Source organism: Euprymna scolopes, chromosome 26 (genome assembly GCF_053919585.1).
Source record: "Euprymna scolopes isolate OS-2025 chromosome 26, ASM5391958v1, whole genome shotgun sequence".
Taxonomy (NCBI): Eukaryota; Metazoa; Mollusca; class Cephalopoda; order Sepiida; family Sepiolidae; genus Euprymna; species Euprymna scolopes.
The window spans coordinates 59,131,436-59,145,633 of record NC_136507.1 but is presented as its reverse complement, the minus strand read 5'-3'; the positions used below and the strand labels follow the sequence as shown (position 1 = coordinate 59,145,633).

The 14,198-nt window shown below is 33.7% G+C and overlaps 1 protein-coding gene across 2 annotated transcripts in view; it reads left to right on the top strand.

The window, feature by feature from the left end:
- Positions 1-14,198, top strand: part of LOC145248085 (biotin--protein ligase-like) — a 202,695-nt gene that overhangs the window by 82,888 nt on the left and 105,609 nt on the right. For both annotated transcript variants that reach the window (XM_080109864.1, XM_080109863.1), the window contains one exon: positions 11,595-11,755. In XM_080109864.1, the coding sequence (XP_079965990.1) occupies positions 11,595-11,755 (161 nt within the window). The remainder of the gene's footprint in view (positions 1-11,594; positions 11,756-14,198) is intronic.

The window sequence follows — 14,198 nt, the reverse complement described above, 5'->3', positions numbered from 1 at the left end:
GGATAAAGTAGCAACCCTAGTTGAAGTAAGTCTCCCTAATGACGCTGGGCTTAACAGAACTGAGAGGAAGAAATAACAAAATACCAAGGTCTTATGTATGACATGAAAATAAATTGGACTTTAGGAAACTCTCCATCATTCCAGTAATTATAGAAGCAACCGGACTTATGAAAAAGAATTCTGAAAACTACCTGTTGAATATACCCGGTGAACCAAGTGCAAGAGAAATGCAAACAATTATTCAAAGGAATGGTTAGAATTTTAAAAAGATCTTTTTGTTGGAGTGACTGAAATAGTGAATTAATGCCCCATCCCCATAAAAACAAAACGATTAGAAAATTAAAGCACAAGAGAGAACTTAAATGCCTACTAGACACTATCCTCGAGTGTCTAAGGTCTCTTTGTACAAGGGTTTGTCAGGACAACCTGACATGAGAATACTTTGCACTACAAGTAAACCCTGACTAAATATTCAAAATCACATATTTGCGGCCCAAATAAGATCTCTTTGGTATAGCTAACCCACACTGGCTTTTACAAGGAATGGTGCACTATCTCTAAGTGATGTTACCTCAAGTAATAGCATGAAGCTGGATACTCCACCAGACAAGATGTATTCTTGTCCTGGAATCCAGTAAGATCAAGAGACTACAAGAAAGGTATACTATAACATATTTAAATAACCAATTGGGGAGAGGGAAATTATGTTCTCAATTTCTTTACTTACTCAGTGTTTAAGATGTTGAGCAGAATGTTAATGGAATATTTGAATACCTATATACCTTATATACAGATCAAGTGTTGGTTCCAGGAAGGGGATCAATTGATTTTTCTTTGAAAACTTTATAAATGTGTATGAATGATAGCATGCACTATGTCTTGTTCAATATTTGTGTGTACAAATATTGATTTGCTGAATGTGATTCAATGTATATGAAAACAGTATCGTTTTGATGATAAAAGTTGCAGTTATGAAATGACGAATAACGTATGCCACTATTTTTTACAACATGGGCACACTACTGTGTGCGCATATATATATATATATATATATATATATATATATATATATATATATATATATATATATATGAAAAGCTGAACGTCTGTGTGTGTGTCTGGTCATGAATAAGCTCCTATATGGTTGACTATTATAGAAAACTGATCACATATAATGATAGAAGATGTATCGAGACACAGGAATGGGTATGTTTGATCTGGCATAATGATGATTCATTAAAATTGGGGGTCTGCGTACGCGCCTGGTCCACAAAGTATGGAAATAAAAAATTTAAAAATTAAAAAAAAAACGCTTACAAGTGTTTTTGATTTGGATGTACATAATAATACTTTGATAAGTATGTTTTAACTTAAATAGGGATGGTATAATAAAATTGTGGTGTCTGCGTTCGCGCCTGGCCTCCATAGAATGGAAATAGGCACAAACTTTAATAAAGACTTTTCATATCTATCTGCGTAAGTATACTTTGATAATTATGTTTCAGTTTGAAGAAATATGGTATAATAAAATTATGGGGTGTTCATTCGCACCTGACCTCCATAGAATGGAAATATCTCACAAAGTTTAACAAGGTTTTTTTTATATAGATCCACAGAATATTGTGATAAGTGTTTCAGTGTGAACAGGTATGGTATAATAAATTATGGGGTTTATCTATTTTATTTTTACTTTCATCATATTTTGCTTTGGTTTTGATACCCCCAAATTCGAAGCTATCTCTTTACAACCCTTCCTTTTCATAACCTATCATACTTTCATAAATCAGAGTCCATTTTCTGTAGGCTATTTTTGAACTCAGTCAACGAGTATATATATATATATATATATATATATATATATATATATATATTAGACTTTTTGCTCATTAAATATGGGCAGAATTTATAACCGTAGACTTAGAATGAATAAGTACTTTATGCCAAATTGATGATTGAAAATGGTTATGTTTGTGTTCATTTTTGCATTCAATACTAATCCCTATTAATCCCTAATTCTGCATTGAATGGATACCATAATACTTAGTTTGCTGCATCCTATCATAGCGAATAGTCCATACAAAATTTCAGCTAGATCAAATCAGTAGTTTCCAAGAAAGCTTCTAGAGTAAATGTGGTATTGTGATGACTAATCCCTATTAACTGTACATCAAACGGATATCATAATACTTAGTTTGCTGCACCTTATCATAACAAAGGTCCATATCAAATTTCAGTCACATCGACCTAGTAGTTTCCTAGAAAAAGTGCAATGGACCGACAGACAAACTAAGATAAATATAATATATATATTTATATATATTATTCAAGCATGTCTGATTGAACACGGCTGAGTTCTTCTTTTTTCGAATTTTGTTGGATAACTTTTCAAATATACTAACCGTATTCAACAACTACCGATAAATAAATAACTAAATAAATCTATATATATAAAAGCAAAAATGTGTATGTATGTATGTGTGTTCGCTTTTTGTGTATGTCTACAATAGGCTTTTTTCGCCGTGATTCTCGGTTGGCTCGCTCCTTCTTAAACTTTTTATATGCTGTCTAAATAATAATATCTACGACTAAGAAATTCGGGTCGCAGCTATCTTTAATTTACCTGACTTTTACAAGCTATTTTCGAGATATTTTTTGATCGACGCGTAGCGGGGAAAACAGAAACTGGCTTCTAGCGCAAAACTAGGTCAAACATCACGCGACTTAACGTTCTCGCAATTTCGCTTTATAAACGTCAACTTAACACACTTATCAATTCATCTATTCTTGTGGTCAAGATGGTTAGGTCGCAGGGTTTTTTTCCATTTCCTTTCCACGCGTCAAAGGTTCGGGGTTCAAGCCTACCTTTCTATTAAAACTTTTTATTTCTTTTACACCTCCAAACACCCGGGCAATGTTTTTTTTTTTTTGTAAACAGGGTTGTTTTGATCTAACCCCTCGCCCCTCCCCAACACACACACACCTCCAAACACCCGGGCAACGCCGGGTACCCCCCCCCCGCTAGTAAAATATAAAATAAGAAAATCAAAATTAAAAATAAATAATTTGCCTCTCACCCATCCTGCACCCACCTTTATAACTAATATAAAAAAAAAATAGAACTGACTATAAATACACCAAGCCTCAATAAACAAAATGATAACAACAATCGCTCTTGACGACGATCGAATGTACTGATTGAAAGCACCATAATATACAAAATGCCAGCCGAAATAAAAAAGACCGCTCGGCGAATTGAAAAGTTATCCAACAAAACTGGAAAAAAACAACTTAGTCGAGTTCAATCAGACGTGCTTGAATAATGACTTGTAAACATTATATATATATATATATATATATATATATATATATATATATATATATATATATATATATAGTAGTAAAAGTTCTTTGAAGCATCTTTAAGAAATTTCAATTTTAATAAATGGACAAAATGCCTTTGAAATGATGTTTAAGATGCAAATATTTTATTGAGCAACTATGGAGGAGCTGGATGCAGAGATATAGAGGAATTGAGCAAGACTATTGACAACTTGGCCTCATATAACCCTATATGTCCTCTGGGCTGCATCCGTCGGATTCTGATTCACAGGACCATATTTGGGATATCCCCCTGGCTGTGTTTGTCAATCCCGGCTTACAGGACCATAGATGCAACCCAGCAGGGCTACATTCTTAGCTCTCTAGTGGTGGACCCTTCAAGGGTGACCAGACTCTCACTGTCACTGGAAAATACCGCTCTGCTGCTCAAGGCACGTGAAATGTGCATAACCCTAAGTCTATGTGGCAACTCTTATCTTCGGCCATTCATTGTCAAATGCTGGGGTTCATCCTTCGTAGATGCTCTGATGAATAGCTTGTATGCTCCCCTTCTCAGCTGCAGTTTGGCATCAGTGCTGTAACAAAATGTGTTTCTATTCAACAGTTCAAAAAAATAACTCAGAGCATTTCTTGTGAACAAAAATAATTATTTAAAAAAAAATGGTTCATGATAAACTTTGTACATGGAAAGCTAAGTTCTTTGAGTTCTCAATGACTTTCTGATGCAGGTTGTACAACTTAAGTTCGTTTAAGCAATTTCCCAGCTACGAACAAGAGCTTTTCACCTTAGCTTCTCTTTAAGACCATATGCGTTTTGTCACATTTTTTACAGTACTTTTTCAGTAAAAACAGAAGATTAAGCAATGAAATTATCCATATAAGTGTATTTTTGTGCAAGGAATTAGAATATGCTACTGAATATATAAAAAAAATTAATGATTTCCATGTTTTCTACAGTAAATTCACATAAATATGCTGCAATCCCTTAAAAATGCCATATATCCATTAAAAGAAAAGAAGTTAAAGAACTCAAAGGTGAATTGTAATGCATTTTATGTACAAGAAACTGAAATCTAAATCTAAGACTATGTAAAAATATATACAGTGCAATATTTTTTTGGAGTTTATGTAGATTAACACCTTCCATTACCCCCCCCCCCCCGATCTGACCATCTTTCCAAAATATGATCCTACCTTTTTAGTCGATTACGTGTGAATATCCTGAGAAACTTTAATGAAAATAAAACAAAAATTATTTTAGAATTTTGGGCTATTCTATCATTTTAGGGCAATTAACTATTTTTTCTATGGGAGATAAATCTGTGTGTGTTTTTTTTAAAGATGATTCTGTGTAGTTTTAAAAGGGTCTTTGTGCAATTATGAGAGGACAAGAAGGCATCTTAAGGGAAATTATGTGTGACAATTCTGAAGACTTGACGGAAACAAAACAAAAACAATTTTAAAATTTAGAATGTGGGTTAATTTCACATAAATTTAGTGTAAAATAATTCACCATGTTGAGGCCATTCTAGCATTTTATGACAATCAATTAATTTTTTATGGTTGATAGATCATGTGCATTTTTAAGGAAGGATCTACTTTTCTTTGTTTTTTGTTTTTTTAGACACCTTACGCAGTGTACAGAGGAATTTTGTTTAGTGGGGAGCTTGCCACCCAGACATACCGTTATTTTTAGGAAAAAAAATTGTAGGAAGAGGCTTACCACTCATACCTAGGTAGGATTAAGGGAGTTTTTTTTTTTTTTTTTAAAGAGGGCATCTGACACTCATATTTACAGTTAGTGGTTCATAATTATTGGCTTTTGAAAATGTTATGGCTTGGATTTTGAACATCAAATTACTTTTAAATATGTAAAATTATATAAATGAGAAGTGTGAAAATTGACAAGAATTAAGACAAACAGACCAAAATAAAGTTTATTTAAAACAAGTGACACCACTCTAAAAAAAAAAAAAGTGACGTTTTGGAAAAGTATCAAGTATTTTTTGCCCACCTATTTAAATATCAAAAAATAAAAACTAAAAAAATTGCAAATGCTGAAAAATCGTTCACAAATTTTGAATGGATTTGATTTGATTTTCAATTATATTTCATGTCCTTTTTTCTGCTGAGTGACACATTATTTCATTTTTAAACTTTCCAGTTTAAAACGTATTTTATTTCTTAATTTCACTAGAAACGGAGCACCCCTACAAATATTTAAATATTGATTTTTTTTTTTTTTTTTTTTGTTTTGATAATCTGGTAGATTAGTGTTCATTCAATAATAATCCACTGAAAAAATTGTAAAAAGGATGAAAATGAAAAACAAAGATGGGCGGTTGAGGGGTACCGCTTGTACACACAAACCAAAAAAATCATTTCACATTTTGGTTGTTCAAAGCAAAGCAGTTTAATCCACCATTAAAAACTAATGCAATGCATAAAAGTGCATGCAAGAGATACATTTAGAAAACTTATTTTCTCGTCTTTTCAACCGTATAAATAGTTTAAAAGATTTGACCAAGAAATATTGTGAGAAATTGCAAGTTGGGATTGCTTTAATAATTATATAATCTGATAACTGAATAGCTCTGATTAAACTAATTATATTCTGATAACAAAATAGCTCTAACTAAACATGTAAGAACATTTTTTATATTCATATTTTCAATTATTCCAAAAAATTGTTCTGGAATAAAAATCAACAAAAAAAAAACGTCTAATTGTTTACAGCCATGCTATCGTTGTTGCTGCTGATGATACTACAAAACAGTTTTCCATTGAAAGTCAATAAAAACAAGTTTTCTTTTTTCGGGTATCATCATTTTAAATTGCTAGCTACCACAAGAGAAAACAACATAAAATTATACTTTTAATGGATAAAAACAGTAAAAGATTGTTTTATATACTAGTGGGTGTCTGAAAAAAATTTTTTCAAAATTTTCAATATTCATCATGTTGAAGTCTTTTTTTTTTTAACACAATAATAAAACGTCAAAAGTATTTCGGACACCCCTATTAAACTCTTAAAAGTGATGTCGCTTCTGGATAAGTTTCCAAATTGTATGACAAAATTCTTAATATAAATGCAGTACAAGCATTTACAAATCAGGGGGTCTTTACAAAATCTTACTGAAAACACTATTTTATGATGTTCACATTTTTTTCACTTTATTTGCTTAAAAAACTTAAAATAATAATTACGCTATTATTTATTAATTCTTTTTTTTTTTTTTTTTTTTTTTTATTCAATTTTCACCCCAAACAAGGCACAGTGCCACTTTGAAGCAGGGGGCTACTATTAGGGAATTAATTAGCGGGGTCATTATGAAGGGAGAAGAGTAGAAAGATGTTTGTTAACATTACACTTGAACTTCTGCATATCATTGCAGTTGGGAAAGCAGAATCCCGGAAGGGAGTTCCAAAGACCCGCAGTTCTGGGGAAGAAACTATTGGAGTAAAAGGCTTTCTTGCACCTAGGGATCTCCACTGTAAAGGGATGAGACTTAGTAGCTTGTCGGGTTTGTCGGGGGTAGTTACGTCGGGGAGGTATAAGTGTTTGCAGTTCGTCAGAGCATTCACCATTAAAGTATTTGTAGAACAGGCAGAGGGATGCAACATCTCGTCGATGGGACAGAGGTTGAAGCCCAGATGACAGTTCAGGACCTATCAGGTTTGCGACTCTTTTTTGAACCCTGTCCAGGAGCGAGAGACAAGCAGCAGATGCACCAGCCCAGATGTGACAACAGTACTCCATACATGGGCGAATGGTTGCCTTATAGAGGTATAGGATACTGGCAGGCGTAAGTAGTTTTCTAGCATGGTAGAGGGAGCCAACCTTCCTTGCAGCAGCCTTGGCAATGCTCTCAATGTATCTATTCCAGTTCATATTCCCTGTAAACGTTAGGCCGAGGAGTTTAAAAGAAGTACTTTCAGGCAATGTGTTCTTGGCCATTGCTATTGGTGGTAGAGAAGGTTTCTTGTAGTTATTGAAGGAAACAAGCTTAGTCTTAGCAGCATTGAATGAGACCAACCATTTTTGTCCCCACTCCACTACGGATTGGAGGTCATCCTCTAGTGTTTCTGCCATTTCCTTGGATATGTGTTCATTTGTTTTCCCCTCATATCTGTTATAGAGAGTGGTGTCATCGGCAAATATACCCATCTCCGAAACAATATTATCAGGGAGGTCGTTTATGAATATCAGGAACAATAGAGGTCCAAGGATAGACCCCTGAGGCACTCCCGCATTTATGTCATATTGTTTGGATGTACGTCCGTCGAGGACAACTTTTGAAAGTATACTCATTTCCAAACAAAATGGTAGTACATTGAGGATTTAAAGTACTTCAGTTTTTAAAATATGACTATTTTAGCAGAACCCATTTAAAATCTGTGATTATCCAAAGTGTTTTATTGTTCATCTGTATTGCTAATATATATATATATATATATATATATATTGTTACATATGGGCTGGGGCAATATTTAAATATAACAATAAAATGCAAACACAGTCATGGATGGGCATTTATGCATAGCATATCATAGGCAGATAAATCTTCTGCATTAGGGGTATGTTCATGGGTCCCAGATTGGGTTCCAGTTTCCTTTTTTATACAAAAAAGGTTTGAAACAAAGCAACAATTATTTTCTGTGAGACAGGCGGATACAAAATAAACACAAAAATCGAACACAATAAGATTTGCAAGAGATAACGAAACAAACACTTTCAAATAATATAAAACTAAATTTATTAATGATAAGGGGGAAGAAAGATTTAACAAAAACAAATATATTCAAAGCTAATGGGATTCGGGAATATTTTTAACATACTAACTGAATGAGAATCCTATAACAGAAAGACCAAAGGTAAACGGCAGCAACCAGTCCACACGAGAAAAAAATCCGATCTCCAGCTTGACAGAGAAAGAAAGTAAATTTTTTTTTTTTTTTTTTTTTTTTTGCACTTACAGTTCAATTCTTTTCTTTTGACAATTTGCAATTGCTTCAGCTAGTCCAAATAAAATCTCTTGTGAGGGAAGAAAGATTCAAACACCCGAATCCAGTCTCTCGATGCCGTGCGACACATTTCAGTTCCGCGTGGGAGACATAAGTTCCAACGATGACTTCGCTGATATTTTTAATTTTTTTCCTTTTCTTTTTAAACATGCCTGTTGGCATCCATTTTGGGTTATCCAAAATAGCTTTATCAAGGGATTAATTTAGATATCTTTTTTATTTCTGTCTTTGCCAACTTCGGAAATGTGACATCGCTTTGGTTGTCCAGAACACGTTTTATGTGGTCAAACTTTTTTTCACAACTCCTCGCACGAGAGAATTATTATATTTCCTTTCCTTTTTTCGCCCCTCGATTCTAAAAATAGAATTGACGACATCCAGTTCTTTCCTTATTCTGCTTCTTGGCACAGCACGGTCACTGCGTGCGTTGACCAGGGACAACCTGTCGCTTGCCTTCATATTGGAGGAGGTGGGAGGTGTTTGATGCTGACGTTGGTCGAGCGTTTTTCAACTCCCTCGTTCTCTGTTTCCCTCTCTCTCTCTTCCTTTCTCGCTCTCTCTCTCCGTGGGTGATGAAATCCGTAGTGTTTTTTTTCCTCTGCTTCCGAGATCGGATCACGGTGTAGTAACTGTTCCGCCGTCACTCTCTCTGTCCTCGGCCAAGGAAAGAGAATCTCTCCAGACTGATTTTAATACTAGGTTTTGGTGGATTCTCATTCAGTTAGAACATGCCAATCAAATACCTACTCTATACTACTAACAGAATACTAAAACAATACTTGATGTCAAGGTAGCTGTTTGTGACAATATATATATATAAAGTTACATAGAGAAAAAATGGCCAGCATATTAAAAGCATATGGCATTCCAAATGAAGTCATTAATGCTATCATAATGCTATATGAGCACACTCGAGCAATGATCAGGTTGTCAGATGGGGGACACTGAATTTTTCGACATCTGCATTGGGGTTCTACAAGGAGATACTCTTGCCCCTTTTCTTTTCATTGTCTGTCTTGACTTTGTACTTTACACCTCTGTTGATATACACAACACGTTAGGCTTCACCCTAAATGAATCCAGAAACAGATGTCATCAATCAGCACACATAACCGATGCCAATTACGCAGACGATATTGCTTTGTTCGCGAACAACAATGCTGATGCGCAAACACTGATACGCAAGCTAGAAAAGTCTGCAAATGACATTGGTCTCCACATTAATGTGGATAAGACAAAGTTTATGACTTTCAATGTGAAAGAGATTAGGGCTCTGGTTGGATCAACTCTGAAAGAAGTCGCTGAGTCTACATATCTGGACAGCAACATAGTTTCTACAGAGAGAGAGATATCGAAATTCGCATCTCAAAAGCATGGGCCGCATTGGATGGACTGCGTTCAGTATGGACTTTGGGGCTTACTAACAAACTGAAAAGGCAGTTCTTCAGGGCAGTGGTAGAGTCTGTCCTTGTTTATGGTGCTACAACCTGGACACTCACCAAAAGATTAGAAAGAAAACTAGACGGTACATACACCCGTATGCTATGAACAGTATTAAATATATCTTGGCAAAATCATCCTATGAAGCAGCAACTTTATGGCAACCTATCTGCCATATCTAATGCCATCAGGGAAAGACATCTACGATTTACTGGTCACTGTCTGAGGAGCAAGCATGAATTAGTGAGTGATGTATTGCTATGGACTCCACGACACGGACGCGCAAGCAGAGGACGACCTAGATCCATGTACATCCAAGAAATAGCGCACAATGCCAACTGTGAACCTGAGGTTCTGAGGCAGCTGATGGAAGACAGTAAACTCTGGAGAGGAAGAGTCACATTGGTCTGGGCAAGGAGCCCGTCATGATGATGATAATAAGAAGTTATATTTCAGTTTACAAGATTTTATTAATTTTTCTGATCATCTTTTTGAAACAAAATATTATCTTACATTTTTACAGACCGTTTCATTCACAGAAAAAAATTTCAGATCTTTCATCTATGGGCTCTTCAAAAATCAGAAGTTTTCCTTCAGAAAAAATACATCGCAAAACAGCAAGGAGTAAGTGAACCGTGGGTTGATTTTTCGACAGCCTCGTAACTCTTACTTCTCTTATTTTGTCCTTTAGTTCTCAAATTCCGTGAGCAATGTTTTTGACAAATGGGGAAGAATTTCTATTTTCTGGATCAGTATCTATCCACCAGCTTCTTACATTAAGTGGCTTTTTTTCTAAAGATATTTTGTATTCCTACACATCACCAAATAAGAAATAAATAGAGAAAAGGTATAAACATATACACTGTATGTATTGATTTTTTATACTTATATATATATATATACTAGCAAAAGTACCCGTCATTGATTGGGTTCTAAAACAGCCTCCAGAAAATGAACTCTAATTTATGAAAGTATGATGGGTTATGAAAAGGAAGCGTTGTAAAGAGATAGCTTCGAATTTGGGGGTATCAAAACCAAAGCAAAATATGATGAAAGTAAAAATAAAATAGATAAACCCCATAATTTATTATACCATACCTGTTCACACTGAAACACTTATCACACTATTCTGTGGATCTATATTAAAAAACCTTGTTAAACTTTGTGAGATATTTCCATTCTATGGAGGTCAGGCGCGAGCGAACACCCAATAATTTTATTATACCATATTTCTTCAAACTGAAACATAATCATCAAAGTATACTTACGCAGATAGATATGAAAAGTCTTTATTAATGTTTGTGCCTATTTCCATTCCATGGAGTCCAGGCGCGAACACAGACCCCACAAATTTATTATACCATCCCTATGTAAGTTAAAACATACTTATCAAAGTATTCTTATGTACATCTATATCAAAAACATTTGTAAACGTTTTTTTTTTAATTTTTAAATTTTTTATTTCCATACTTTGTGGATCAGGCGCGAACGCAGACCCCACAATTTTAATGAACCACCATTCTGCTAGATCAAACATACCCATTCCTGATCCTCGATACATCTTCTATCATTATATGTAATCAGTTTTTTAAAATAGTCAACCTTATAGGAGCCTATTCGTGACCAGACACACACACACACATTCAGCTTTATATATATATATATATATATATATATATATATATATATATATATATATATTATACTGTATATACTATGTTAAGTGAAAGTTTCTTGAATTTTGTTGATGTCAGCCCATCATTAATTTTGTTTGTCTTTTTCTTCTTCAGGGCGAGGAGGTAATCAGTGGTTGAGTCCAATTGGTTGTGCAATGTTCACTTTACATCTGAGACTTGATCGTTATTCGAAACTTGGACAAAATCCGTCTTATATCCAACACATCATCGTTGTGGCAGTCGTACAAAGTGTCCGAACTTTGCCAGGATATGAAGTATGTAACATATTTACTGTTTTTTATGCAATTCTTTTTTCTCTTTTTTATCCTTTACTTTCTTAGTCTTTTTTACTTTTTTCTTTTCTTTCTTTTTTTCTTCTTTCTTTCTTTTCTTTTCTTCTTTCTTTCCTTTTTTCTTTCTTTTTCTTTTTTCTTTCACTTTTCTTTTTTCTTTTCCTTTTCTTTACCTTTTCTTTTTTTTCTTTACTTTTTCTTTCATTTATTTAGTTTTCATTTTTTTCTGTGTCTTCCTCCCAATTTAAGGTTGTCAATTTTGTTATTTTCCGTCCAAATAGTTCCTCCAAGAGGCTGATAGAATTTAGCCCCCCCACCCCATGAACTAAAACAACTAAGTGTTATTTTTAGTTTTCCTTCTCCTAGATGAGTTGCCATTCCGGTAACTGCAGCACCATTTCCAATTCATTCTTATAGTTATGTAACACCCTATTGAAAATTCTGTAAAAAAAAAAAAAAAAAAAAAATGGGAAAGAAAACTTTTTATAGCTTTCTTTAGATGTGACTTTACATTTAAGCAACATTCTAACATACCTCTGTTTAATTGCTTCCCTACGAGGGCAGAATTAAACATAAGGTCAGTTTTTAATATGGAGAAAATCCACCACCACAAAAGCGGGCACTCTGGATTGGGACAAAAGTCAATATTGCTTTCATCTAGAAGAATTTTTTCTTCACCAACTGAGGATAGAAAAGCTGAAGTGTAGTACCAGAACAGATACTACACTTTTTTTGTAGCCAAAAGGTTTTTAATATGTGTAGATCCGTCATTAAAATGTTGACTTGTAACAAATCATGCCGTACAGATTTTTATTTATGAAAATCTGATTTAAAATTATGGATGATCGAAATGACTGATAATTTGTCTCCATCTCCCTTAAACAGAAAACCCAGTCTAATAATAAAGCGGTAGTGACAATTGGAGTATAGGCATAGAATATAAAAATGAATTTAAATGAATGTATTAAAAACCGGGTGTCCATAAATGATTTAAATAGAAAAACAGAAAAAGCAAAGCAATAATTATTAAAAACAAAGAGAAAAGAACTAGTGGAGAAGATTGATGCAAAAATGACAGTATCTATCACACTCTCTCTCTCTCTCTCTCTCTCTCTCTCTCTCTCACACACACACACACACACACAGAGAGAGAGAGACAGACAGAGACCCTATATTATTAAGTTTAAATAATATGATTAATTTAAAACAAAAAAAATTAATTTCCAATTTCTGCGGAATCTGCTCATTTTACAATAGCCAAAATATGCACATTTGAAAGTTGAACACATAAAAATATAACAATATGGTTCCTCCTCTGACGTAAGAACCCAATACATGTTATATATTAATTTATTTGTCTGTCCATCTAGCATCTCAAAAAAAAACATCATTGCAAATATTAATTGATGAGAAACAGATTACCTCCCTTTATAATCGCTTTTTATCAGCTAAAATTCAAGAAAACCATTCCCTTTCCAAAAATCTTTAATACCATTATTACCTATTAGTACAAATTCCAACACATTTCAGGTGAAAGCATTATTACCTACTTAACAGTCATGTTGAAATAAGTAAAATCATAGGGTGCTATTGTTGATCAGGGATCTCTTAAATCTATGCATTTCAGATGAAAACATTATTACCTACTTACATGTTATATTGAAATAAGTACAAATTTCAATATATTTTAGGTGAGAACATTATTACGTGTGTATCATGTACATTTAGCTGAACCTTTGAAAGACACTAAAAACAGACATGTACTGGGAATTGCATTTGCATATGTTTATGTTATTGAATAAAAAAAGGGCTAATAATCATGATGCTGTGAGATCAGGATGAGATCAGAACAGTTCAACAAATTGATGCAATTGTGTCAGCAGAGTTGCCAGGGCCTGAAGATCCAGAGCTTGGTAATTTAGTTTAGTCTTTAATGGTACATGGTCCGACGTCATTATAATTGTTTGATTATGTGAGAAGACGTTTCTTACGGATGTGTGTTTAAAAGATTTTCAACTACAGTGGAATTTCCATGTATTCTGTTAGTTTATATATTAATACAATAGCGTGTGTGTGTTATTTTCTGTGTCACGCTTATATTTGAGTCGTTTAATTGTTATGTACTTCCATTTCTTGTAATAAATAATTTTACCAAGAATTCTTCATGAGTTTTGGTTTCAGTTTCGATTATAGCTGATGGCATTTAAGTTATCTATTTTTTTATAAATAATTTTACCAAGAATTCTTCATAAGTTTTGGTTTTGGTTTCGATTATGGCTGAAGGAACTCAAGTTATATACATATATTTTTTTCATAAGTTTTAGTTTCGATTCAAGCTGATGCATCCAAGTCATATGGATATATTTTGTTTATTTTTGAAATCGCAACTTTATAATATATAAAAATCGATAGAACATTAACTCTA